Source organism: Kwoniella pini, chromosome 2, assembly GCF_000512605.2.
Source record: "Kwoniella pini CBS 10737 chromosome 2, complete sequence".
Lineage (NCBI taxonomy): Eukaryota > Fungi > Basidiomycota > Tremellomycetes > Tremellales > Cryptococcaceae > Kwoniella > Kwoniella pini.
Window position 1 is genome coordinate 1,681,830 of NC_091717.1, and position 27,085 is coordinate 1,708,914.

At 38.8% G+C, this 27,085-nt stretch overlaps 12 protein-coding genes across 12 annotated transcripts; 4 read left to right on the forward strand and 8 right to left on the reverse strand.

The window, feature by feature from the left end:
- Nucleotides 1–24: 24 nt before the first annotated feature.
- I206_101962 (uncharacterized protein) lies at nucleotides 25–1,824 on the forward strand (the record flags this gene model as incomplete). Its single annotated transcript, XM_070202482.1, has 9 exons — nucleotides 25–56; nucleotides 141–148; nucleotides 395–434; nucleotides 523–590; nucleotides 700–910; nucleotides 996–1,122; nucleotides 1,242–1,488; nucleotides 1,582–1,620; nucleotides 1,718–1,824. The coding sequence occupies 9 exons, from the start codon at nucleotides 25–27 to the stop codon at nucleotides 1,822–1,824; spliced, it is 879 nt and encodes a 292-aa protein (XP_070058583.1).
- A 702-nt stretch (nucleotides 1,825–2,526) lies between these two features.
- Nucleotides 2,527–3,069, reverse strand: I206_101963 (uncharacterized protein; the record flags this gene model as incomplete). Its single annotated transcript, XM_019158641.1, has 1 exon — nucleotides 2,527–3,069. One exon carries the CDS (start codon nucleotides 3,067–3,069, stop codon nucleotides 2,527–2,529), a length of 543 nt encoding a protein of 180 aa, XP_019008387.1.
- Nucleotides 3,070–4,444: 1,375 nt separating this feature from the next.
- Nucleotides 4,445–4,816, reverse strand: I206_101964 (uncharacterized protein; the record flags this gene model as incomplete). The annotated part of the gene is made up of 1 exon (XM_019158640.1): nucleotides 4,445–4,816. The coding sequence occupies one exon, from the start codon at nucleotides 4,814–4,816 to the stop codon at nucleotides 4,445–4,447; it is 372 nt and encodes a 123-aa protein (XP_019008386.1).
- Nucleotides 4,817–5,532: 716 nt separating this feature from the next.
- I206_101965 (uncharacterized protein) lies at nucleotides 5,533–6,039 on the reverse strand (the record flags this gene model as incomplete). Its single annotated transcript, XM_019158639.1, has 1 exon — nucleotides 5,533–6,039. The coding sequence occupies one exon, from the start codon at nucleotides 6,037–6,039 to the stop codon at nucleotides 5,533–5,535; it is 507 nt and encodes a 168-aa protein (XP_019008385.1).
- A 464-nt stretch (nucleotides 6,040–6,503) lies between these two features.
- On the reverse strand, nucleotides 6,504–7,625 carry I206_101966 (uncharacterized protein; the record flags this gene model as incomplete). Its single annotated transcript, XM_019158638.1, has 7 exons — nucleotides 6,504–6,668; nucleotides 6,738–6,891; nucleotides 6,978–7,080; nucleotides 7,157–7,234; nucleotides 7,305–7,397; nucleotides 7,468–7,531; nucleotides 7,596–7,625. The coding sequence occupies 7 exons, from the start codon at nucleotides 7,623–7,625 to the stop codon at nucleotides 6,504–6,506; spliced, it is 687 nt and encodes a 228-aa protein (XP_019008384.1).
- Nucleotides 7,626–7,996: 371 nt separating this feature from the next.
- I206_101967 (uncharacterized protein) lies at nucleotides 7,997–8,466 on the forward strand (the record flags this gene model as incomplete). Its single annotated transcript, XM_019158637.1, has 3 exons — nucleotides 7,997–8,154; nucleotides 8,259–8,348; nucleotides 8,418–8,466. The coding sequence occupies 3 exons, from the start codon at nucleotides 7,997–7,999 to the stop codon at nucleotides 8,464–8,466; spliced, it is 297 nt and encodes a 98-aa protein (XP_019008383.1).
- A 438-nt stretch (nucleotides 8,467–8,904) lies between these two features.
- Nucleotides 8,905–10,561, reverse strand: I206_101968 (uncharacterized protein; the record flags this gene model as incomplete). Its single annotated transcript, XM_019158636.1, has 7 exons — nucleotides 8,905–9,240; nucleotides 9,326–9,639; nucleotides 9,707–9,742; nucleotides 9,800–9,933; nucleotides 9,995–10,072; nucleotides 10,137–10,328; nucleotides 10,398–10,561. 7 exons carry the CDS (start codon nucleotides 10,559–10,561, stop codon nucleotides 8,905–8,907), a joined length of 1,254 nt encoding a protein of 417 aa, XP_019008382.1.
- Nucleotides 10,562–11,045: 484 nt separating this feature from the next.
- Nucleotides 11,046–13,169, forward strand: I206_101969 (uncharacterized protein; the record flags this gene model as incomplete). Its single annotated transcript, XM_019158635.1, has 6 exons — nucleotides 11,046–11,490; nucleotides 11,561–12,279; nucleotides 12,346–12,480; nucleotides 12,537–12,605; nucleotides 12,671–12,855; nucleotides 12,920–13,169. The coding sequence occupies 6 exons, from the start codon at nucleotides 11,046–11,048 to the stop codon at nucleotides 13,167–13,169; spliced, it is 1,803 nt and encodes a 600-aa protein (XP_019008381.1).
- A 1,383-nt stretch (nucleotides 13,170–14,552) lies between these two features.
- Nucleotides 14,553–16,889, forward strand: I206_101970 (uncharacterized protein; the record flags this gene model as incomplete). The annotated part of the gene is made up of 5 exons (XM_070202483.1): nucleotides 14,553–14,758; nucleotides 14,843–14,979; nucleotides 15,051–16,532; nucleotides 16,601–16,661; nucleotides 16,730–16,889. The coding sequence occupies 5 exons, from the start codon at nucleotides 14,553–14,555 to the stop codon at nucleotides 16,887–16,889; spliced, it is 2,046 nt and encodes a 681-aa protein (XP_070058584.1).
- Nucleotides 16,890–17,335: 446 nt separating this feature from the next.
- Nucleotides 17,336–21,376, reverse strand: I206_101971 (uncharacterized protein; the record flags this gene model as incomplete). Its single annotated transcript, XM_019158633.1, has 8 exons — nucleotides 17,336–17,452; nucleotides 17,547–17,724; nucleotides 17,824–18,617; nucleotides 18,675–19,142; nucleotides 19,345–19,460; nucleotides 19,600–20,507; nucleotides 20,732–21,061; nucleotides 21,153–21,376. 8 exons carry the CDS (start codon nucleotides 21,374–21,376, stop codon nucleotides 17,336–17,338), a joined length of 3,135 nt encoding a protein of 1,044 aa, XP_019008379.1.
- Nucleotides 21,377–22,100: 724 nt separating this feature from the next.
- I206_101972 (uncharacterized protein) lies at nucleotides 22,101–24,130 on the reverse strand (the record flags this gene model as incomplete). The annotated part of the gene is made up of 4 exons (XM_019158632.1): nucleotides 22,101–22,361; nucleotides 22,427–22,651; nucleotides 22,725–23,537; nucleotides 23,627–24,130. The coding sequence occupies 4 exons, from the start codon at nucleotides 24,128–24,130 to the stop codon at nucleotides 22,101–22,103; spliced, it is 1,803 nt and encodes a 600-aa protein (XP_019008378.1).
- A 701-nt stretch (nucleotides 24,131–24,831) lies between these two features.
- Nucleotides 24,832–26,887, reverse strand: I206_101973 (uncharacterized protein; the record flags this gene model as incomplete). Its single annotated transcript, XM_019158631.1, has 8 exons — nucleotides 24,832–24,892; nucleotides 24,963–25,259; nucleotides 25,332–25,483; nucleotides 25,561–25,830; nucleotides 25,911–26,048; nucleotides 26,118–26,334; nucleotides 26,424–26,681; nucleotides 26,745–26,887. The coding sequence occupies 8 exons, from the start codon at nucleotides 26,885–26,887 to the stop codon at nucleotides 24,832–24,834; spliced, it is 1,536 nt and encodes a 511-aa protein (XP_019008377.1).
- Between the last annotated feature and the right edge of the window lie 198 nt (nucleotides 26,888–27,085).

Sequence of the window (27,085 nt, forward strand, 5' to 3'; positions counted from 1 at the left end):
CTTATCTTTGAAAATAGAGACAGAATGTCCGTGCAAAAACCAAGTTATCCTTTTTGGTGAGTACTCTTTTAAGTCTCGTCACAGCCCAAACCTGTCATCAATTCCTTCAGGTCATTTTGTTGACACAATGTGCCTTTCAGGTTAGGAGGTATGTCACCCCCATCACTGTCCGTTCTTCGAACCTACTGACTGTCCATTGTTCACCCCCTTTTCAACTTATTCTATCAAACGAATATTCACACCCGAAAATTATTTCACTTGTTTTTGTTTGAAAATTGTCTTCCTCGGATTTGCCCGAACAGGAGCCGCGGCCTCTAGTAAGTTAATGATTGACCTCAGCTCATACACCATGAATAACCCAGCAAGACTTGGGCTGACAAGCTCGCTTTTGCAGTGGCAGCATGTTGTACACATCCGCTAGATGTCATGCGAGTGTAAGTGTTCTGCAGGCTCAGAAAGCTCGAACAAGGGCAAAGTCGGAAATAGCGAAATTGACTGATGAATTCAATTTTGGATTGATAGACGAATGCAAACATCGACGACAAAGACCACATTCTCCGGCGCTGTGAGAGGTGTGCTCACTCATGATGGTACGTCTATTATTCTCATATATAATACTCACTTTAATCATCTGAACTCCGGAATACATCCGCTTCTTACGCTTCGCTTTGACTTACCATGTTTTAACCTCATTATTAGGTATTCGAGGTTTGTATACCGGTTTGACAGCCTCAATATTTCGACAAATGACATATTCAGTCACGCGTCTGGGAGCATACGATATGATGAAATCGCAAATGTCAAAAGGGGGAAAAAAGAAATTGACGACTGGTGATTTGGTGATTTGTGCAAGTACAGCTGGTGCTCTAGGTGGTTTAGCAGGAAATCCGGCGGATATAATATTAGTCAGGTGAGTGGTCGTGAGCTTGATTGATGATGAATCACTACAAATCATTTATGACCGCTTACTAAAAACTTGCCTTCCCTCCTCGTAGGATGGTAGCAGATCCAACGAAAGCACCGGAACATCGTTATGGATATAGTAATGCTCTACAAGGAACATATAGAATGGTTAGGGATGAAGGTCTACCTTCTTTAGCTCGAGGTCTTCTACCAAATACCGTGAGTGGCATACCAGCTAATGCGCTCATTAGCCATAGCTGGCTCATCCCCAACCATCCGTGCTCCAAGATATTGCTTCATATTCCTGATTGTCGCTAATACCCAACCATCTCTCGCAGATCCGAGCCATCCTCATGAATGCCTCCCAGCTTGTATCATACGACTTCTTCAAGGAAATGCTCCTTTCCCAAGATCTGATGTCTAACGGCATGCCATGTCATTTCGTCTCATCCGCTCTAGCTGGTACAGTCGCAACTACCATTTGTGCTCCTGCAGATGTGGTGAAGAGCAGAATAATGAATATGAAGCATGGTCAAGGGGGACCTGGACCTGTAGGACTAATAATGGAGAGTCTGAAACACGAAGGTGAGTTATCTGGCTATGAGCAATTAAAGCACCAGATCCCACTTTTCAGGATCCGTCAGAGCGATAATTGACAGCATTTGTTGCGGAAATTAGGCCCACGTTTCCTCTTCAAAGGATGGTTACCTGCATGGAGTAAGTAGTCCCTACTCGTTACCAATCCAATTTTTTCCATCATTTCACTGTCTCGTATCAGAGCAACCGACTGATGACTTGATTCTTACTCTTACAGTTCGTTTGACGCCAAACACAATATGCATGTTCGTCTTCCTTGAACAACTAAGAAACGCTGTAGACATGTTCAGATCAAAAACAGGTGGTACATCAATTCCTATATAATCTTTCCTTTCTCACTCATCAACAAACAATCATGACGCACAAATGCGTTTTGAGAGTACGAGTAGGATAGGGTAGGAAGGAAATTTGAATCGCTCATTGTGGGCATATCATAGAGGTTGAGGGATGGAATAGAGGTACATTGAAGTGCGAGTTCGGTTATTGTCGCATAGTTTCGATGGATTGGCATTACGCTCTCTTTAGGGCATATCGGATTTATATTACTTATAGTTCAATTTATAGACATATAGAATGTAGAATACCCTCATTAGCTCTTTGTTCCCAGTAGTACCAGGCCGAGCATCATCTTTAAAATCATTATTATCCCATGCTCGTCTTTCAGGCCCGGAGGGAGATATATCGCGTCTCTTCCATGTTCCGGGAGACGACCAGAGGCAAATTACAACCATTGTTGGATTTTCATCCTAAATTATCTAGAATGCTTTTTTTTCCCAACAAGAAAGCCGGAAAGCCGGATGAAAATCATCTTCATTGCTGAGGTCGTTTGAGCAAGAAAGTTGGTAGGGCTATTGATTGAATTTGAATTATGAATAAAGCCGTAAACAGTTTCTCCAGCAACTCCATGAGATTTTCTTTATCTTGTCCCCATCGACCGTGAAAATTAGTGGGAATCTTAAATACAATATTTCGCCATGAGGTCATGTAAAATATCCAATCTTGACTGGTAATGGTAAATCTCAAAAGCTAGCCTGTCCTATTTTGATTATTATCAAAATCTAATGTCAAAAATGAAGATTGTTGTAAATGAGATCTAGTAAAAGATGAAGTCAATTTATCGAAAAGTCCTTTGAGATGATCTTCGAGTCGTTTAAAACGTGCGGAGGCTGTTGATGCTATACTAGGTGTTCTTCCATGGCTAATCCTATTGATATCACTAGGACTATATTCTGACCTGGCTTGTTCTATTTCGCTTGGATCACTACAATGTGTTGTCGTGGCATTGTTGGATGTTCTTACTTCTTTCTTACTTCTATCCTTGTTAAGGATATCCCATATTGAGCCCATATTTGCACTTTTCTTTCTACTCTCACTATCAAGTATTTCGTTTTCGTTGAAATCAGACGATGACGGAGATAGGGATAGTGAAGGAGTGAAAGAAGATTGTGGAGGGTTCATTCGATATGGTCGATGCGAACCGCCCGAATTTGCGCTATACTTTTGATATATATCATTACTGAGATTCATTGAGGGCGTCCCTATCCGTAAACTATCCGGCAAAGCTTTCATCTCTGCTTCATTAAGCCATTCATTATCCCTCTTTGGGAGTTACTGGACATGGGGTGTTCGCGTTGTCTGAGAAGCGATGTATCGAGCTGTGCCCAACAAACGATCGCGCCACGAAACCACCGAGCTACCTCTTCTCCTTCTATAACTGTCAGAATGTTGGCAAAACTCAGGCCCGAAGCCCACATTAGTGCTGGTCTGTTCTATAGGTTCCGTTGTGATGTCATTCTCATGTCTCGTCGTGTCAGGATCTTCATTGTACCGATCATCGCTTGATGGCGATGTATGCCATTTAACCGAATGCCTTCGTCCATGTCCAGTTACTGAGTCAGCCGAAATTGATGACCGATCATCGTAGCTCGCGCTAGATGACCGTGTTGAGGAGGCGGAAGTAGAGGAATCGGTAGAACAGCTATCATTGTAATTGAAGGGCTGTTGAGCTCCTATTAAACCTCTATCATAGCTTTGACAGCTAATCGATGAGATCCTACTCCGACGACAATCCGGTCGGTCTTTCAAGTGGGTTTCAGCTGAGCCGGATAAGCGATCATCGTGATTATCGCGCGTAATCTCTAATTTAAAGGGAGATAGATTGAACCGAGAAGCGACTTTTAGATCATCGGTACTAGGTGATGAGGTAAGTGGTAGGCTGGAAATAGAAGACCCAAATCCTGAATCTCTTCGAAATTCAGTCGAATTTAAGGAGATTTGATAGGAATCAGATTCGAAATTTTCGCTCTTATGTTTTCGAAGATTGAATTTGGAGAAAATAGAACTTGCTTTTGATTTTATTGAGGCGAATGATGAACTTCTCGAACGACCGGAGGTGGACATGATTTTTAAATGCGAGTATGGATATTCGATTTAGTCGATTTTAGTAGATGAGTGGGAAGGGGTAGGTAATTCTTTTTGTTGTCATATAGTGCAATACCACGTTGTGGCGGTGTAGATAATCACTGTAAATTACTAGTCAAGAGGATATGTTGATCAACAAATGCGGCAAAAAGTAAATCTTCGTTTGCGGCAGTGGTGAATTGTAATAAAGCTTTCATCTTAGCTTCAACGTCATTCTTAATCACATTAAAGGATGTTCGATCAAAGGGTAATAAAGGATGAAACTATTGCTGACCAAATTACAATTGTCAAAGGGACGTGATGTTTCATGGAAGGGCCAGCATGGCGACCAGCCGCAGTGTAGGGATAGCAATAACTGGTCAATATAGGCTGGAGGTACATGCATCATCGACGGCTTTCTGTCAATCAGACACGCAGAACTTCATACACTATACAAAACAACTCCACTATCCTGTACCTCCAATTTAAAATCTGACCTTCTATATAACTTGAGTACCACGCAAAGATACTTGGCTGATATAGATTACTGAGCATTGGTTGATGTGGGAGGTGTCTTTGTCCACGAAAATACCGTACCTTCTGAAGGTGGTGAATAGAAAGGCTTCTCTGCATGATTGTACTTTGGAATATGAGTGAGATAGGATTCTTGTCGCTCCTCGTACGATGTCATTACTTCTGCGTTCTGAGTCAGCTTGAAAAACTCCTCCTCATCTTCTGAAGAACATTGTGAGTGAAGTATTCTGTCCCGTAATTCAATATATCTTTCAACTTTCGAAGTGAGGTCAATCGGATCTAAGCTCGCTTGATCCGGGCCAACTAATCTGTCGTTATCTGGGGTTTGTTTTGAGGATGATTTCGATGTCTTTTCGTTCTTATCGGATTTATATTCTGCCATAATAGAATATGATGATGTTATTCTATATCGAGTGGTAGTTGGTAGGAACAAGTGAAACTTGAATGTTGATTTCGAATAAAGTCGTCAAATCAGTCTTCGTTGTTTTTGTTATATATGAAAAGGGTTAAATAGGTCTTCGATTTGTTCAGTGGCGCATATTCATGTTAGACCTATTGAACACCCGCATTCTTGGCCCGTGAGCTTTTACCAATCCCTAATGTGACTATTGGAGGAGCAAGGCGAGCTGAAAGGATCTAAGTGTGAGGATCGAGACACTTGACCGGGCGGAACAAAGCAAGACCAGGATGAAAAGCTGCGAAGGACCAACTTAGTCGAAGATGGCGTCATTGTCATGACATAGGTGATGAAAGGGACGAGGATTAACCACCTCTTTGCCTCACTCCTATAAGGCAGTAAGCCATAGTGACCAATGACAGATTGAAGCATTCGTGACTGAAAATCGGTAACTTCAGGAACTCTGACGCACAGTCAAGCTTCTTATGTTATACGTCATATATATAAAAGAAATATATCATTTACAAGTCGCCGCCCTTACCTTCTGGTTGATCATGGAACAGTATGATTTCGCTCATCGCGTTTCATTCCCCCAATTGTGATGTATACAAAATATAGAGTCCCCCAATTACCCATGGAAAAAGTACCACTGCTATGGTTCATCTAAGTAATATTGCTGTAAGACAGGAAAAAAGACCTCCTCACTCTGCTGAATCTTCCCCTCTCTCTTCTTCTGCGTTTTGGCTACCACTACCAGATCGAGCCCAACCAGCCATTCGTGACCCACTAGACATTAACAACTGACCCATACCTTTTCCAATATTTGAAGGTGTAAGCGGTGGACCCGTAACCGTATAACTTCCCGCCTCAGAGTCAGATTTGAAGGACCACCTTTGAGTGTCAGAACGGTTGATTGAGTCGGTGTTCCCGGCAAGCCTAACCAATCTGTAGTATGCTTCCCTCTGATCACTCCCACCAGAGGTAGCCCTTTTACAGGCCTCGAGATGCTCCACTGGAGTAAGACCAGAAGGGAAATTGTCCCTTTGAACCAGATCATTGAGTGTAGGATCGGTAATGTGTGTCAATAATTCTTGTCGCGACATTTTTCTCCATGATCGAATTTCTGGCTGTTGATTTTCTTCTGACGACTGGCAGGACTGACCAGCCGACACCACTGAGTGATTGTTATTATTAGGTCGATCTGACATAATTTCTGTGATGTCAAAAAATAGCGAACGAAATAGATTGAAGATATCAGAAGATTTGAGTAAATTATGAATAGAATTGTTGAATTAGATGTGAAGAGATAGGAAACATTTCAAAAACCAGAAGAAAATGTGAGCAAATCAACAGTATATATATGATATGTGACAGTTTGACTCGATGATTCGTTGTGTAGCTCTTTTCAAAAATCCTTTCAAAGGTGACGTGCGGGAAGAAATGGCCTTCGTCATAGGTGAGGTATCAAGAAAAATGACCTACGTATGAAAGGTAGTTGATCCTTTCCTTTCATTTGAAAGCCCCACCAATGCACCAGAAGAGATTACGCATAAACTTCAAGTGTAATTCGCAGTGAAGAATCTAAAATATCGAGTCATGTTGTGATTTTCGAAACGAAGGCCAACCTCCTCTGCATTTTGCTTTGAAATGCATGCTGTATTCTATACTTGATCTAACCTTTGAATTCATATCCTCCCTCTCTATCAATGACGTCAAATTCATATTCACTAAGAACTTCACCTTCTAATCCAGGATAAGTCAATTTAGCTGAAAATTTCTCTCCACCTTTAATAGGTCCTACTCCAGCTGGAGTTCCAGTAAGGATTAAATCTCCTTCCTATAATTTCCCAAAAAAACAAAAACGTCATTAGTATAAAATTCCCATTAAGTTGTGAATATAATTTACCTCTAATTTCATTATACCTGAAACGAATTCAATAAGTTTAGGTAAAGGAAAAATCATATCTTCCGGTGTACCTTTTTGTTTTATTATATCATTAACTTTGAATTGTAATCCTACTTGAGTTATATCTCCTATTTTTGATTTAGGTATAAATGGTCTACAAAAGAAAGTAGGAACAATAAGGTCGATTCAGTCAATATTTTGTATGTAGAGTATGATGATGAGGTTTTTTGAGATACTTACCCGACTGGGCAAAAAGTATCGAATCCCTTTGCAGAAGACCAAGGTAAACCTTTTGCTTTTACTGCGTTTTGAACATTTCGAGCTGTTAGATCGATTGCGAGGGCTAGAATGGCAATCAAATAAATCAGCAACGCTCTTCTTCCTTACAGTCCAAAAACGAAACCGAATGGTCGACTCACTATATCCTGCAATATATTCTTCTGCATCTTTTTGTGAGATATTTCTACCGTTTTTTCCAATAACTACACCAAGCTCGACTAAACAAATCGTTGACCACCAACTCATAATCAAATACCGTTCGAAATAGATTAAACAATAATGACTCACCTTCATGATGCATATCTACACCTTTTGGTATTTCTACAGGTCCTTCTCCAGGTGATATATAAGATGAAGTGGGTTTAAGGAAAAAGAATGGTTCTAAAGATATGAAAAATTGATATATGATTAGCTAGACTTAGTGAAGTGAAGCAATTTGATCTGAATGTACCTTTTGGAACAGCATTTCCTAATTCTTTAGCATGATCAGCGTAATTTCGACCAATAGCTACGATCTGTTAGAATCCTCAAACGTTAGCTTGATTATAGATTAACCTCATGAATTGATATTTGATTCACCTTTCGACCTGTTTTCAAGAAGTTGGACATATCTTAAATTTTGACGAAGAACTTGATCGTGGATTGAACAAACTATGTATTCGCAGAAATAGCCTGCGGTTTAATTATGAAGCCCTTCTTTAAACCTTTCAACGAGTCGAGTTTTACCTTTCCAACAGAGTTGATACCATTTACTCGAGTATTCGGTGTTGATCGGGATACAGCCGGTGAATTAATCACAAAGTCACGTGCTTCGATGACTTAGCATTCAATCATGATGATCCGAATGATTGTTGCTTTAGAGTATTTAGAGTATTGAATAACTATAAATATTTCAATTCAAGCATCGGACTTCACAATAAATTCGAAAGTGGTTGTACCTAAACCAAGACGATTATTAAATACGATATCGATTTTAAAAAATGACATCAAATATTAAAGTGGAATCAAATCCAAAAGTAATAAATCAAATAATCGATTATAAAGAACAACCTTGTAAATTATTTAGTATAACTCAATTTCAATGTACACCTTTAGGAGGTAGAGTAACTTGTTGGCCAATAGAAAGAATTTTTAGACAGTGAGTCAAAATTTATTTAATTTTCATCATGATCTAAAATTAAAATTTTGGAGAAATTTTATTTTGTGATGTTTGAATGATTTAATTGAACATACTTTAATTAGATGTGGTGAAAATAAACCTTCTATAGAAGTTACAAATCGTTTAATTTCTAAAAACAGTAATGAAGATTTCATAGTAGATCCTAAATTTATGTACGTTTTAATTTTATCGCTTTGACTAAGAAGATTTACAAATTGACAATATCTTTGAATGATCTAAAGTGAAAATCCACCAAAAGCTAAAGGATGGGGAGATTATCATGGACGTTAATTAACATTCTACCTTTGCTTAAAAATCTTTAAAAAAGCAGAAAGCTGTCAACAGATTTGACCGAAAGATTACAATCTTCCCAAATTGTTCGCTTAGATCAATCATTATCGCCAAGTATAGCATCGTATAGAAGGTCGAGCCAGACTACATCTACGATAGGCGATGAATTATACTCGATCTCTTGTTGTGCATGGAGTTGATATGTATAAGTAGAATTTATATCCATGCGAGGTACAACATTATAATGCAAAACGTTTGAATAGTGTAGTTATTCTATAATAAAATATGATTTGTATATGACGAGTAGATGTATCATGCCTATAAGATCGATACTTATTGATTTCCTCTTTGATCGTACACTTGGTCAAGACCATACCTCTTCCAAGTCAACCCAGAGCAGTGAAGTGAAGTAATTAATCATTCTTTATGTCCACTAAGCTATGCACCCAAACGTCCAGCGACTAATTCGTAAATTAAGAACATACAAGCTGCGTTCGGAACTACTCTAAACAAATGAGCAGTTAATCCTCCATACAAGCTAGCAGCTCCTTCTTCCTTGATGACCAATTTAAGAGTTTGTAATAATCCAGTATATCTTACAATTCCATTTATAGCTGGTTGTCTTAATCTCGTTCTAATTACTTCGTGAGGATAAGTTATGAGTGATGCTACTGCTTTAGCTCCTCCAGATGCACCAACAATTGATCCCATATATGATATGACGGATTGATTTGATGAGTCGAATGTGGTTGATGAAGTCAATCTTTTGAATCGCTACGAGATCACAATGAATTAGCCAAAACCCGAAACTAATCATTGATAACACTGAACACATCCAGCTCGAGTTGACTTGACTCACCTCGTATAATACCCATTGAATCACACCTTCGCTCACTCCCAGGTAACTCGCTGATAGACCCCTATAGAGTCCCGTTATCCCTTCCTTCCGTATTATGTCCATTGTCATTGTGAAAGCTGGAGGCATGGATGATCGAGCAGCTGGTGCTGCTGCAGCTGCAGCAGTCGATGTCGAAGTGGATTGAGCTAAGGCAGCAGCTGATTTTGCTATAGGACCTGGTAATGTGGAGGCGGCAGTGGGTGCGGGAGCGGCGGTAGTGGATGGTGAGGCAATACCTTTTCGTTTGGCTGATAATTGTAATCGGGTTTTAACGACTAATTACAAGGATTGGACGGTTTAGCTGACAATTTTCCATGATAAAGGTTTCACGAGTTAGCTCACCCCAGATTGGATTTGTACCAGTTGCTGTCATTATACCTGAAGCAGAATTCATGAGCTATCCATCCTCAGTAAAGTTGAGGGCTATGAGCTCACCAGCTATAACAGCAGCAGAAAGATGGATGACCGGACTATCTTCTGCAGTTTGTCCAGCTTTTTCGACAGGTGCATTTGGGAATTGTTTCGCCAGATAAGCTTTTGATGTAGGGTAAAAGTAGAAATTTATCGCTCTACGAGTTGCAACGAGCATTATTAGCTGTAGTTAAAACTTTTTTTTGGCGGCTGACTCACCTAGCAGGTATGATTCCAACTAAACTTGGTCCTAGACCCTTATACAAAGCCTTCCATCCTTCTTCAACACCTATGCGCCTGCATCACATTACACATATCAGCCTAAACCCTTGAGGAAATCGACATGCTGAAGCCAGCTCACCTAATCAAATAAACGGTATCTACAAATTGGTATAACGTTCCTCTTATACCAGTTCGAGCGGCATCAGCCTGATTAGCGTTAATAGCTTTTTTAATAGGTTCAGAAGCTGAATGTCGGAATAAATCAGATTGTAATCGGGTTTTCACTACATCAAAAGGTGAAGTGACGATTGCTCCTGCCATTCCTCCTACACTATGATTGACAGAGATATCTCGTTAGCTCCGATCCTGACGTTTCACTCATACGTATACTTCTCCTCACCTTCCCGCAGCAGAATGTTGCCATCCTACTAATTTCCTCTTCTTCTGTTCTGGTGGGGATACTACGTCAGGGGGAGTGGAAGATGAAGGGTCACTTGAAGGGATCGGGGTGGACTTCGATCCAGTGAGGAAGGATGTTGGAGAAGCAGTTGAGGGAGAAGCCATTTCTGTTTACTCCTATCGGGGTGGTTGAGAAGATAGTGTAGAGAGATGCAAATCTCGGTGATGGTTCTATATAGTTTTGAATCACTTCTTGGATAGACCGCTGAACAATTATTTTGAACAACAAACAATTATACAACTTTTGACGTAGTTGCCCCTTTGGCCATGTGGAGTGGAGGTCATCATCAGTATCAGTAGTATTGAAAAATATCAAAAACATATCCCATCATCTAGTATGACGTGGAATTGATCTCATTTCTGATAAGCTAAAAGAATTGGGTTGAATTCCGAAGGAGTACCTTTGATACGATAATATGACGTAATTGACTAGCTTTAACGTTACCGTAACTTCGGCTAGTCGAGATGAAATCAAAGAAGAGGTTTCGAAAATCATGTTGATATTTAATTTGGAAATTGGCATGATTGGCCTGACTGGTTACATATCATAAAGCTTATTAACAAGCAATTTACGAAACATCTCGCCAGCATGTCCTTCTTGTTTTACACTTCCACCCCCTCTTACGCTTCCGAACAACTTTCATCACATTTATCCTCATTATCAACATTACCTATAACGACTCCCCCTTCAGAGTTATCGACATCATCAGCTTTACCTATATCTACAGCTTCTAAACCAAATCATAAACTTGAAAGTGCTTTAAGAGATTTATCATCAACAAAACATGTTAATCGAGAAAAACTTATAGAAGTTTTACAATCTTTAAATGAATCGCATAATGATTTGACTACAACCGAGAAAAACGAATTAGATCAAGAAGTTGAAGTTGAAATTTTGAGTCGATCAATTACTATTGTATGGAAAGAAGTTTTACAAAGTCTATTAGATGATGCACTACGGTTAGATGAGGAAAGGAGCTGGTGGGAGGGTAGTTTAAATAGTAGACGAGGGGTAGGATTGTATCTCCTACAAAGTGAGTTTAATATACATAGACTTTCATTTGTTATATTATTATTTTTGAGCTGACGTGTATTGTATCCTAGCGATGCCTCATAGGATATATGCAGCTTTACCTCCTCGATCTAAATTGTCTAAGCCAGAATTTAGATCATTCAAATTCCCACCTAGAGAACTTCTTTTCAAACCACTAAGAACAAGAACATCTACAGCTATAACTTCGATTACTTCACCATACAATCTTACTCGACGAGAAATGCTTTTATCAAAAAAAGAACTGATCAGTAAGAGGGATGAACTAGCGAATAAGATTGGTATTTTAGCTTCACAAGGACCTGGATGGTCCTCTAAAAGTATATCTACCGCTCAAACCGGAGTAGCTGAATTACGTGATGAAACTTCAAGAATATTAAATGTACTTTGTGAAACACTAGATATACCGTCAGCAAATTCAACGAAAATATCGATACAGAATACTCCTTCAACCCTCTTAAATCTCCTACAAAAACAATTACCGAAAGAGGGTGAATCGATAAATAAGGTATTAGCTATTCATTCTAGACCATCCCCTTTGACAAGATTATGGTTACCTGCACTTTTCCTTCCTCCTGCTCTGTATGTACTTACATCAGCTATAGTGAGGAATAAGGCATGGATGAAAGAACAAGTTCGAAATGCTCGGGAAACTGTCAAAGGGTTTATCGTTCAATGGGTCTGGGAACCTCTTGAGGGGATTGGAAAAACACTTAGGGGAGGGGGTGAAGGCTTGGGTGTAGCGCCCACGACAGTGAAGTCGGATCAAGAGGTGACTTCTCGTTGTTCCTCTAATTTGTGGCCCTTACTGATCGTTGCTTGCTGTTGGTCTGTATAGTCACTCGAGAGGATGGTCCTAGATCTAGGAAGGGATTATTACCATTTATCGGGTCCTGACTTAGATGCTCTGAGCGTCAAGATAAAAACGGGCGACATGGAGGAGGTGCTGAGGGTATATGAGAAGGAAATGCAGGTGAGTCACCTCGAGAGAATCAGTTTTGTTCAATCGTCTGACCTGTCGTTCGATAGAGCCCCGTCAAAAACGCTCTTATGGGTAGCTTAGTGCGAACGTTGCTCATTCAAGTGCAGAAGACCAAGGTGAGCATGAAGGCATAAGAGCCTCTGTGCATGACTTGGAAACTGCTAATGATTGTGATCTTTAGACCGACTTGTCGTTATCCCTCTTATCTCTTGATCACCTGCTGCGCTCTCAACAGTTGACATTTGCATTTGTCGGTCTCTCACCCTCTTTGTTGATTTTGTATGGCTTGGGAGGGTGGCTACGTGGAGTATGGCGAGGAGAGAAGCGAGGCAAAGGAAGGAAAAAGCAGTACTTTGATGGCCTCAGGTGAGTCTGAGACTTAAATTTACCTCGAGATTCCACGATGAGCTAATCTGTTATATTCACTCAGGTCGATCGAAAGATTACTGATTACCTCGCCTAAAGATGTACAAGAGATGACCAACAAAGATAGAGGTCTGGTTATCATTTCAGTGAGTAGTCTACGTACGTGGGCTACAGGATTACCTGGAAATTCAAGGGAATCATTTATGGATGATTTAAGAATGATTGAAGATCCAAGTTTGAGAAGAGGTGATAAATTGCGTGTAGTCGAAAGGATCTGGAGGTGTTGGGGAGTTGAAGGCAAGAGAAAGGTATAGCTGTGAAGGTTTCCTGATCTCATGCGAGCATATAACTTCACTCGCAACACACCTATGCATACGCTTATAGCATAACATTATGGGAAGATGTGGTAGTAACTGATGACAAGCATAGATGCAAAAATGGCAATACAAATTAATGAGCTCTACAGTAGATGCCACTTCCGGAATCAATTGATACCCTGAATCAGCGGGATAGATGGGTGGCGAGATTATATAAAGTATAAGTCGGTTGAGATCGTTACCCAAGTACTGGCCGAGTAATGGGAATGAGTGTGAGAGTATGAGATCAGGTCCAGACTCGTCTATCATAAAGCAAGATATCTTCGTGTCATAAATAAGTATTATCATGATCCATCAATCGATGGTGTAATATACCATCTACGTATAACTCATCGATAACTATCAGAAACAAGAAGGATACGTTAAGTTAAGAAAAGAGTGGGACAAGTGTAAGAGTTGATCAGAATAGAGCTTTGACAGCTTAGGGATTTTAATTTCTCAATCAAGTCATTTGGTTCGGATTAAGTTTCACATCTGTTTATTATTGTGTATTTCAACATAGTGTAAGTGCTTTATCACATTGGAATTAGACACATTTCACTCCGATAGAAACTGAATACAAATACAAATCATAATATGTTATTATAAGACAATCCTATTCTGCTTCATCCTTATTTGGTTTTACCTCAATTATCCAATATATGCTCATCATACATACTTTGACACTTTAGTAAATCATTTCATATCACAAATCTCGATATCAAGACAAGATAAACTACAAACCCATGTTTTTCTGTTATTATAGCTGAAAATATATAGAACAAACACAACTTGACCTCCTTTCATCACCACAACCATTCAACTTTCGATTCAACAAATCAACTTCCATTCAACCGTTTCAGTCGAGTTACTCGTTGAGGTTTCGAATATCAACAAATCCCAAGTCCAAAAGACAAAGTACATACTCCAAAGATCATCTGAAAACAGGTTATGCAATCGACATTCAATAACACAACTACAACATCAATAATTATAAACAATAACAATACTACTAACAATCGTTCATCGATACAACAGAATACGTCAAGAACAGGATCAGAAACGATATCTGAAAGAATCATTAAAACTCCTTCAATATTTTATCGAAATCTTTTACAACCTGTACCTAATCCTTTAAGTTTTAATATACGTAGATTACTTATCACTCCTCAATCTCATTTCCATTCTTCAAAGCAAAAACAACGTGAAGAGGATATTGATCCATCAAAAACATCAACTTACAGATCATCAACATCCTCCCCTAAATCCACTACTATTAATCGAAGATCAGCACAAAATCGTATCGGTTCAACTTCAACGAGCGAATCGATAGATCGCATTATGGCATCTCAGCAAGATCCATGGCGGGGCGGTAGAATGCCTACGCCTCAGCCTACTCCTAATCCCAGTCAAGGAGATGGCGATTCAGGTTATTCAACTATTTTGTTGATTTTTATACCTGTTATGGTAGTTGTCTTGACTGTATTATTAGGTTTAGTCGTCTTCCTAGTCGCGGTTCTGTATATGAGAAGGAGAAAAGGTATAAGGTGAGTCAATGAGATTATTTATGGCACACAATATCATCCGCACTAGTCGATCGGCTTTGCTCATAACATCGGATCACTCTTCAGGTTAACGGAAGATGGTGGACCACTGGATTTGTCAAAATCAGACGGAGTCATCGGGGAAGGTGGGGTGGAAGGTGTAGAATCTAGATGGATCGAAACACTTGATGCGGACGTGAAAGAGGCTTATAAGCGTGCTAAGGGTGAGTTTAGGACTCCTTGCCTACGTCGATGTTGATTACGCTCATACTGACAATCAATTACTCCCCACCAGATTGGCAACTCCAATATCCACCAGCATCAGTCCCTACAGACATTACACTATCACAATTCCTGTCCATCCAAGAGAAAGGTGTATCAGCGTGGTCTTTTGAGCCGGATTATGAAGATAACCTTTCGCTTTATGTTCAGTCGCGGACCGAAATTACTTTCTTAGCTGATGGACCAGGTATGCATGCACGAGAAGGTGGTGGAAATTCAGTCATGGCAAATTTACCTCTACCGAAGCTCAATGAGGTGTATTATTGGGAAGTTAAGATGTACGACAAACCAGCCACAACCGAAATAGCAATTGGGCTTGCGACGAAACCGTACCCTTCCTTCAGGTTGCCGGGATGGAACAAATACTCTATAGCTTATTTCGCTTCTGATGGGTTCAAGTCTCACAATTACCCCTTCACTTCGAGCTCATACGGACCTTCACTTAACGAAGGAGATGTCTTAGGAGTTGGATATAAGCCTCGAACTGGAACTGTATTCTTCACTAGAAACGGAAGGAAGCTCGATGATGCTTATACTGGACTACAGCGACTTAATCTGTTCCCCACAGTCGGTGCCAATGGACCATGTACAATACATGTCAACCTAGGTCAAGCTGGCTTTGTGTTCATTGAAGCGAACGTTAAGAAATGGGGGTTAGCACCTATGGTCGGGACTTTAGCTCCTCCACCAGCCTATGGAAGTGAAAGAGGTTCGATACTATTGGATGCAGGCTACGGTACTCCGCATTCCAACCAACAAACTCCGGGCCTCAGCGGTGTCAATGCTTTACTGGAGGCTGCTAGATCAAGGCATAGCAATGCGCATAGTCATCATCGGACTACAAGTCAAGGTCAATTAGGTACTTCAGCCGGATCGTCCACTTCATCATTAGTATCAAATGGGTCTTCATCAGGAAGACGGAATAGGACCTCAAGACGATCAAGGCAAACTACAAGCAATTCTGTATTGGCAAGTTCCATACCGGCTCATCCAAGTCCTCTAAGAGCAGCCAGTGCGAATGAAGCTGGACCATCGAGACCACGAAGGACTTTTGGTCAAATAGCAGCTCACGGTACAGGAGACGATGAAGCTTCCTCCGTGAACCAGTCGCGTAACCCGTCTTCGGAATTAGACGAGTCTGCTTCAGAAGAAGATATAGGTTCCGAAGATGACTCACAAGACAAAATAGGTGAAAGAGAATCTTCGCCAATAGAACATAATCCCCCAACACCGAATCTATTAGATATCTCGATGCACTCTTTACGCAATAATGGGCAATACTTTGGTAATAGGTATTCCCACCAAGAGGATGTTGAAGGGGAAGGTAGTGGATCTGGATCTGGTTCTGGCGAAAGTGACTCGACTGCAAGACCAAGTAGATTATCGATAGGACCAGGAGCTGGATTTGGATCGATAACAGTAAATGGTGTTGGAAGGAGTGATACTAGTCCACCTCCACCTGGATATGCACCTTTAGATCCGCATGTATATGCTGGTAAGTACGAGTTTTTCACGTTGTTGACTTGGATTGCGCAGTTCACTAAACTGTTTTAATTTGTTCAGCTGGTTTACCAGGTGACTTACCTGAAGAAATGGTTAACCAAGCTATAGCAGCTATGAGTGGGTAAGTCAACCTCTTCTTCTCTGTCAAATACGATAAGAATTCTCAGCTAAAGTTGTAATATGATATAGAGATTCAAGTATAACACCAGCTCAAATTCAAGCTGCAGCTCAAGCTGTAGCTGCACAAGCTCAAGCACAAGCACAAGCGAATGGTTCATCTTCAACAAGTAATTCAAATGGTAATAATTCGAATCAAAATATTTTTACTTGGTTCAGAAGCAGAATATAGCTGTTTTTGATATCTTATTTTGCCAAAAATCAAATGTTACAATTAACAATTTTCAGATTTGATTCGACTTTTTACAATATATGTTGTGTGTTTTTGTTTTTTCTTCATAAAAAAATGTAAAATTGTTGATTATAAATAAAATATATTAAAATCATTTTGTATACTTCTATTTCTCTTTGATTTTTTATCATTTATAGTTTTGTATGATGTATGAAAAGTGTATGCAATCGCTATTTTTTCAATTTATCGCATTTCTGAATGCTGAATGATTGATTAAAATAAAGTACAAAGTAAATTTTTAAGTCTTGACAAAAGATACATGTATTTGTTTATTTTATTTTATTTTAAATTTACATTTAAATATTTACAACTTTTATTTTTTATCCTCTTTTTTTCAATTTTTTTTTAAATAACCTTGGACTCTTTTTTTAAAATTCTCCTCTTTTTTAAAAATCATATGCTACTCTACCACCAATAAATGAAAATTTATAATTTGATTGATACCAATTTCTAAAAGATTTTCTACTTGAAATAGAAGGTATAGTAACGAAAGAACCTCCAAGCTATATTAAAGTTAAATTAAATTAATTAATCAATTTATTATTTTTTATTTTAAAAAAAAAAAAAAAAACACAAAATAAAAGAAAAAAAACTCACAACAATAAAATGTTTTTCATCAAAGAAATCTTTTGAATATCCAGGATATAAAATTGAAGGTATAAAACCATTTTCATTTTTATTTAATTCATCAAAAGGTGTATTTGTCCATTCCCATACACCACCATTATTTCCATATATTAAATTTCCTGAATTATCTTTAAATGTATTTGTTGGTCTGTAAAGTAATATCATCAAACCTTTATTCAATCAGTTTCAAAAATTTTCTCTTTGTAAATTAGAAAATAAAGTCGAAAAAAAAAAGATTATTACTAACGGTATTGGATGCCAATTTTTAATTCCTGTATTAATTCCTTCACCTATTGTTTTAGGACCTATTTCACTAGTCCATAAAAATTTTAATTCTTCTTCTTTAGGTAATCTACCTCCTTTCCAATTTGCATAATTTTCAATTTCAATTTTAGAAGCCATTAAAGGCCATTTACCAGCTATATCAAATGATAATGAACCATATAAAGATCTAATTTCCCATTCATTGGTTTGTTCATTCAAAACCCAAGAAGCAGGTGCTAAATCTTTTGTTAAATTAGAATATTTATCAATTGATTTTAAATAATTTAGATAATCTTGATTTGTAATTGTTAAAGAATCAATCTTAAATGATTTAACTTTTTTAATTATATTTGGATGTTCATTATCCCATCCAAATTCATGATTTTCCCAAGTTTCACCTGTAAGATGATTTTCATCTTCACTTTCTAAATCTCTATGTCCTAATTCGATTTGTCCTCCTTCAAATGTTAATAGTTTATTTTCTTGATTATTTGAATTCCATTCTTTGGCTAATATCTCCCATTGTGGTGTTGAAACTGCTGTAGGAGGTCTAGTGAGATCAGATTGAGCAAGCATATATAATAAAGTTTCAGCATGCATAGCTTCATGCTCATAAGTCATGAAAAGGACTCTTCCAGTATGTCTTGTAAATTGTTTTTGACCAGTTGATAATGAATCGTATATTCCTTTCAAACGAAGTCTTACTCTATCCCTAAAGGATAAGATCTCAGGTAGAGATGGCCAATCTTCTTCTGACATTGGTACCTCCGAGTGATCCTACCAAAGTCCTTGAATTAGCATTTTATCTTTCTCTAACGAATTGATAAAACCTACATGGCATTTAGTCGGATCATCCACATCTGGATCTATACCTCTTTCGAAAATGGTCTTAAAATATTCAGGCTCGGTGTGAGATCCCTTTGTCAATCTAGTCAAGTGAATATCAAGGAAAGTAGGTATATGGCCCAAGTAGAATAAACAAATATGCCGCAAGTCGATCGGTTTCTTGTGTAGCATTTCTTTGGGTATCATTTGTAATGTGATATGATCCCAGAATTGCCATAAATCCAACCAGTCATTCCATTTTGGTACTCCAACTGCTCTTGCTACCTGATCACCAGCGGCTTCGACTCTTTCTAAGACCATTCTGTCGTCCTTCAATGCAATTGACGCTGGAGTAGGGAAGATGACTTGAGGTCTTTCTAACAACCACAATCTATATTCGGAATCTGGAGCTTTCCAGGTGTTGATAACTCTCAGATTGGCTTTTGAGAACAGATTCAATGCTTCGGAGAGGGAATACTAATGTAAGAATAACACAATCAGTCTTGGCTTCTGTTTTGTCCGCAACAAATCTGGCAGAGCCTGCAAAAAAGTATCTCCTCAAATTCCGGAATACGGGAAATCATCAGGCACCAGATCAATAAGAATTGAAGGGCAACCGGCTTCGATGATCGATGACGTCGCTTTAATCGGATCGATTCTCTATGAAATTCGTACTCACTTTGTAACTCCATTCAATGTTGAGTAGTTCGCCTTCCTCCAAAGTGATGTCTTCATTCGAGCAAGGCAGATGTATAGTCTGCTTGTCAATCGAACGGAAGTAAGCCTCGTGTCGACCTATCACAAATTTGTTGTCAACTTTCGATCCTGAGGTCATTCTGTCGGTGATCCGCTCATCCTTTGCCGCAAGTACGTCCTCGCACGATCGGGAATGGCCCACGTCGCGGTCGACCGATATCGTGAATTTTTAACTCACCCAAGACTTCATTGTACCTTCCCACAAATTCGACTTCATTACTTTCGTCGAGTCCTAATTCAGCCTTGACAACATCCCAGCCATGTTCTTCGAATCGTTTTGTATGTCCCGCTGGATCATTATAAGCGACTTCGATCTTCCTTTTACCTTCGTGACCGGGTGTGGGTCTTCCATCTAAGCCCAAAAGCAGGGTATCACCAGCTTTGAGTGGAAGTGATTTTAAGAAAGGTATAGCTGATTCTCTATCAAAATTACCCAATGATGAACCTAAGAACACCATATGAAGGGGTCTTGTTTTGGTTTCCTCGGTAGTCGTGGTTGTATGTAAAAAGGAATCTTTTATCTTTTCAGCGTTTGGTTGTTGATGATATCGTGTTTCAGAATCCGATGAAATAGGAGACCAAGTACCGCTGTTATCACTGTTGGTAGTACAACTAGGTTGAGAATCGGTGATTTCACTAGGCAGCAGTGAAATGACACTCTGGGGAGTGATGATCTTAACTAATTCAGGTGAAAGTATTGGGCTATCTTCTCTTGGTTCTTCTCTCTTTGATGGAATTTCGATACTTCCGTTAGACTTTAGATTATGATGCTCTCTAAATGAAGATTCCGGTAGATCTTCCAGTCCTAGTCCGGCTGATTCCCTACTGCTATCCTGAGCATCAAGTGATGACAATTTACCCTGTCTGATCAATTCAAGTCCCGCATCGTAATCTCCATGTAAACCGATACAAGTGACTTTTCCTCTTAATTGATCGCCATATCCATCTTCCATCTCACCTAAAACACGGTGTAGTTCGGGTTCGGATAGGTCAAGTGGATGATACCTAATTGGCGCAATGCCATCTTCCGAGGGGGTTACAGCAGACGACAAAGCGAGTAGGAGATGAGCTGTTTTTCTAAGTGCACTAGTGGGTATTCTACGTATCAGCATTAAATCCTATCCTGGCGACGACATTATACCAGATAGGAAAAGATGTCTCGTTCTTCTGAAATTTGCGATAGTGAGGCTCCAATCAAAGGATGAGGAAGGTAATGACCGATTGATGAAGAACATTGGATTTGTATAGAAGAAAGTGAAGAATAAATGACACAAAATGTTAGGATCAGAAAAGGATATTTGAAAACTTACCCTGCACCAAGTTCAACAATATCCCAACCATCTTTAAAATCTCTTTCTCTATTACCTTCTTTTCCACCTAAACCTTGTTCACCATTTACACCATTATTATATTTACCTAAAGCTACATCACCCCATTTAGCAGGTTTCCAAGGTTTTTCAGGAATTTCATCTTGATTCATTTTTTCATTTTTAGGTGATTTTTTCATTTTAGTTTTATTTTTATTTTTAGGAATAAATCCCATTGATTTAGAAATTTCTAAACCATTTTCTTTTAATAAATTTAATTCATCTGGAAATGGATAATATTCTGGAGCTGAAGAAGTTATTTTATCATATAATCTAGATAATAAAAAGGAATCAGAATATTTTTGAAAATACCATCACTCCCAAAAAAAACAAAAAACAATGAGTTTCAATCACAAAAACTCACCTTAATCCTTCTTCATCATAAAGTACTAAAGTAGGTACACTTCTTTTAAATCCCCATTTTTTATCTTCTTCTTCATTACCTGGATAAATTATTTCATTTGTACCTTTTAAACCAAATTCGATTTGTTCTTTTATTGAAAGATTAGGTATATTTGATTTATTTCCATTATTTGTTTGAGCTGTTGGAAGTGTATATATACTAAATTTACGTGATGAAGATGACATTTTTAAATCACCTGGTAAATTAAATTGAAATTCCTTCAAACACAATATACAAAATGAGGATCAAATTTTTGATTTTATCTTATCTCTTTGATTTTATATATAATTATGGCGTGATTGAATTGATAAAAGATTAGATCCGAGAAATACTAGTAGTCAGTCGTCTTTTGTACTAGTCTAAGTTAATATATTAAACACGTTCATTTCACCTCTTTCCAACTGATTAATCAGCTGATATTAACGACAAACATTCAAGTGACGTCCTATGACTTCATCCGGTCAATCTAACTCTTACCCTATCCGATCCGACGCCGAATTGCCGCTGCGGGGTAACGGTAACCCCTAAGTACCTGATTAGCGCGATTATCATGATACACCCTTTCGATCGGATCTCTTTTTTACCACAAAAGAATCGAATCAAGCACATGGTAGGCAAAAGATGCCCGAGGATACATATACAATATACATCAAGCAAAGATCATTCAATCCAGAGATTTTCAACACGTTGGACCCGAATTCCCTACTCGAGTCTAGAATAACCTCTCATTTTGATTACTAATACATGTTTTACAAGCAAATACTTGCGTCGGACGTTGGCACGCCGAAAGATCTGATTTATAATCATTTTTATGGTCAACGCGTACTCAATTATGCCATAACACTTGCGTCCTATGGTATTACTGCTTTATGATCAACCCTGATTCTCCTCTGATCTGCTGTGTGTTGATCAAGAACCAGAAATTGCTCTGTTGCCAAGCTCAGCTCGGAGCAAGCTCGCTTTGGTAGGTCTAGGCTCTTGACCAGGTGACATTGGCAACTGGGTTACGCTTGAAGAAGAAGCTACACTTCTCAGGAAAGTCGGTATGTTGATTCTACGCTGAACAGGAGTTGCAGAAGCAGGCGATGGTAATAGGGGTCGTGTATCAGTATTTGATCCCCCTAATGTCTTCGGGGTACGTAATATTGCTGTTCTGTTGAGACGGGGCGTCTAATAGTGTATGAAGTGAAGCTGAGCTCATATTCACGCAATCAAGCAATACAAGCTATACTCACGATACTTGGCTTGCCCAAGCTTTTCACACTCGCTTGAATCTTCTTGTCAATACTGACATCGTCGGCGCTACTGACATTGAAGGCTGATGTAGTTCTAATCAATGTATGGCTGGTGGATGGTCTTGAGCGTGGATGAGCAGAGACGGGTGATTTCAGCGAAGATATTGATGAAATGGATTTTGAGCGATTCGTGCGTAAAAGAGAAGTCTTATTCAGACGAGGAGTCTATCGAAATTGATCAACGAAATCAGGCTTTTATGGTCGTACATTAAAATCGCGATAGAATCAATAGACTTACAATGAGTGGTTTACCTGGTGTGATGCTAAACGTTTTTCTCCTTTCCTCTCTTTCCTTCTTGGCTCTCTCCTTGTTTTCCTTAGCAATCTCCGCCATCGACTTCGCCGCCTCTTTTTCAGCCTGTAATTTTTCATAATTCCTATATCCATTATTTCCCTTTTCGCCAGCTGCTCTTAATGCAGAAGCCTTATTATGCTTTACAGGAATTTCAGGCTCATTTAACGCAATAACATTTAAACCCAAAGTTTTTCTCCTTTCCTCTCTTTCCTTTTTAGACTTCTCCCTATTATCCAGCGACGATTGTGCTTTGAGCATTTGTGCTTCTTTCTCCGCTTGAATCCTCTCAAAATTCCTATAGCCTGCATTGCCTTTCTCTCCAGCAGCTCGGAGAGCAGAAGTCTTGTTCTGTTTTACTTCCATAGAAGGTTTCTCGAAGCAGCTTAATCCAGCTCCGATGGTCTTTCTTCTTTCCTCTCTTTCTTTTCTACTTTTTGCCTTATTGTCGATCGCTATAGCTTCTTTAACTTTTTGAGCGGCTTTTTCTTGTTGCAACTTCTCGAAATCCCTATATCCTGCATTCCCTTTCTCGCCGGCTGCCCTTAGTGCTGATGTACGATTCTGCCGTGGTAGTATTGCTGGACTACCTAGACAAGAAATTAAGGGTACTGACAATGCTCTTTGGAGATTTGGGCCGGTAGATTGAGAGATGGGCGATTTGATGGAAGGCGAGGCGGGCGCATCGACTCTAGAGCGAAGTTGAGACGATCTGGTAGGACGGGGTGTTATACTTGGGGAAGCTAAGGACGGAATAGACTATTGGCATATGTGGTAAGCATATGACAGGAAAGTACATCTGACAGCCAAAGAAAAGTCAGCAGTACAGCTGAGAAAGGGCAACTCACAATACCTAATCCAACCCTTCTGTACCCAGGTGTATTGCTAACTTCTTCCCCTTCTGCAACAGTTGATTTCGGTTTAATATCATCCCAATTCAATCCAGCTCTTAAAGCAGAAGATTTTGTCATTCTCGGTCTGACGACATCGGAAGTCACAGGCGCAGGTCGAGCTTTGAAGGTTGGTCCAGTCAGATTTCTCGGTTCACTGGTTAAAGTTGAAAAAGATTGTTTATGAGCTAAATCACTCAATATTGGGTCTTTATTTACATCGCTTAAAGTGAGTGATAAATTCTCATTTATGATACCAACTTCGGAAGTAGGAGAAGAAGGTTCAAGTATTTCTTCAATATTTTCATGTTCATCTTCATAATCATATTCTGTTTGAGGGGGATTTTCGAAAGAAGGAGTTTCCAAAAGTGGTGTAGGAGGGGAGAAAGTATCCATATATGTGGATTCGGGTGTAGTAGAAGGTACTGAATCCTCCCCTTGAGAAAGAGGGTAGGGCGACATTGCTCGGTGGGAAATAATCGTTGTCCAGTGGTTACGAGTCAAGAGAGCCTTAAGTTGATCTATGATAATCTAGTTGATGAAGTAATAATACGCCAGCTGGAATTAACGATGTTGTGAGCCTTACAATGACGAAGTGTTTGAGAAGTTGATGATTTGTCTTCTGTTTATAGCTCTTTGATAGATTTAGTGTGATTGATCGCTTTGTCGTGAGGTTTCAAGTAGTCGCCAAGTGATCATTTCAATCTGCGAGGAGGGCTCCGTGTTGTATTATTGTCTTATTACCAATTGATCAAAGGAAGACTAATGTATAGTCACTAAGTGGCGGGAATTCAAAGCACGATATATGAAAGAGGAGAAGAAAGGATATATCGCATGCATCATCCATTTAAGAATACCCATAGGTTGATTGTTGATTAATATTTGATTTATTCTCTCAGATGATGGGTCCGCGTATTATTATGATATTCAATCAACTGAAACATGTAAACAAAACAAAACAAATCAGGCACGGGGTAATCGGACAAAGCGTACTCGTAAATCAACAAATGGGTCAGACGCATAATATCCAGTAGTATAATTGGTATACATATAATCACATATATATATATATATATTATATAGTCTACACATATGCATGCAGGTAATCAAACCCATCGACACGCAGTCTCATGCTGCGATTATTAATATACAACCATGCCAATTTACGAATCAATCATCATCTCATCCGAATCTTCTTTATTCTTTATTCTATCTATGATATCTCTGAAAAAAGGTATCATCAGTCAGCCTGAATAGTATATCTCTAATCTGCTTTGCAGGATATACAACTCACTTCTCTAATTCGCGACTTTTATCAACCCATTTATTAGGATGAGCAACACTTTCACCATCCCCAAGTCCATCTCCTTTTTTAATACCATGAGTTAATTCGAAAACTCTAGTACAAGCTACATGATAATGCGTATTTTTAACTGAATCTAAAATATCTTTCATTTCTAAACTACTTCTATCTATTTGTGGATAAGTGTTAGATAAAAATGAAGATAAATTTTCAGGTGAAAAATGTCGAAAAGGACAACCATGAGAATCTTGTGTTCCAGGTTGATTTTGTGTTAATATTTGTTGACAACTATTCGGGTCATTCTAATTCAGCTAATCTTTTTCCCTTGGCAAAAAACTAAAGAGAACAATTTCAACTCACCTCTTTGGAGGATAATTTGTTCTCTTTCCTTCTTGTCCATATGAATGCCTTATATTATATTTATATTCTTTGTTGAATTTATCATCACTCATCGTGGCGCCATACATTCTTCTCCAGAAAACGACAGCTTCGTCAAGTGGTAAACCAACCCCCTAAGTGGTTACGATTTAGCAATTTGCATTCAAAGCAGTCCTTACGCCCACCTGCGAGTTCAACGACTTCAACTCACCTTCAGAAATAAGCCCAATTGTAACCTTCCGAAATGTTTCAGATGGTGATCCCTTTTCAATCTATCATATAAATTCCTCATACATGGTGGGAAATGTTTACGAGCGACATCATCTACCATTTCAGCGGTTACAACACCTTGAGCCCCTTCAGAATCGGAAGATTGATAATCTGACGAAGCGACTCCAGAAAGGAATGAAGATGCTAAGTGATCTATTACTGGACCCAATCGATCATCTTCATCAAGTCGTGGAAGGTTTTTGGCGGTAAGCTATGTATTACGAATCAGCAAATACACTATACACAATGAAGTTGAATGATATTAGAGGGTAGGTTAATTGCTTGACTCACCTCCAATGCCTTTTCTAATCGACTAGCAAACGCCTGAAGCACGAGGGATATTTGTAGACTTTGGGGTACATATGCCATACCTGCACGTATGAAGACTCTACGTGATCCAACCAAATCCGGTACGGTATACCACGGTACCTGAAGTTTCATTATCAGTGTGTGTGCTTTCAGAGAAATTGCTCGACATATGGAAATCATATCACTTACTTTGAACCAACTCTCACTCCTGAAGGCATCATCTTTTTTCTCCCACATACAATTTCTTAATTCTTTCTCATATCGCATCTTCTCATTTTCATCCACTATTTGCCAATCAAATTCTAATGATCTTAAGAATTGTGCTCTTTCATTGACATCATCAGTCTCAAATCGATTCCTGAACAATGCTAGTTCCGATCGAACAAATCTTGCTCTCAAATCAGGACTAAACGTATAAATATAATCAATATATATCCACGAAGATTTGACCAGTGAAATTGCTTCTTGATCTATTCCTGTTTCTCTCTCACTTACCTTCTACAAAAACTTAATCGTAAAACCCAATGACCAATTTCATCTTTCCTCCTTTCTTCATCTAAATTAGCATTCCTAGCTGTATTACTACTTAATAATAAATGTTGTTTTGTATAATTCGTTATTGATGATTGTAATTGAGCAAAAGGTAAAGATCGATGTGATAATGATTCAATTTGAGAAAGAACTCTTAAACGAGCAATTGCAAAAGTTTCAAATTCTTCTAAAGTTATATCAAGTGTAGGCGGACGTTCGTAACTTTAAAATCACTTTATCTTAGCACGCTTTATGAACACTATATATAAGTTTCAATGTACTTACAAGTTCAATCTATATGGATATCTTGAACTTGGTCCTCCATTTCCACTTGATCCTATACCTGATTGACGTTTATTGAGTTTCACTTCTAGAGCTGGATTGGAAGACGAAGATGGAATATTATGACGCGTTGAAGGTCGAAACATGGTTTGTATTAGCCGATCGGGTTTGCGTCTGAAAGAGGAAGGCTGGGTTAAGTGATCGTAGACAGTCTGAATGAGTATCGTGAGGATAGTTGTGCTTATTACTTTCAATTCAGCTTTGGTCAAAATAATGTCGATGGACTATTGCTTTTTACGCGTCGTGATTAAAGTGAACATGAGCAAAAGTGGCTTCGAACGCGT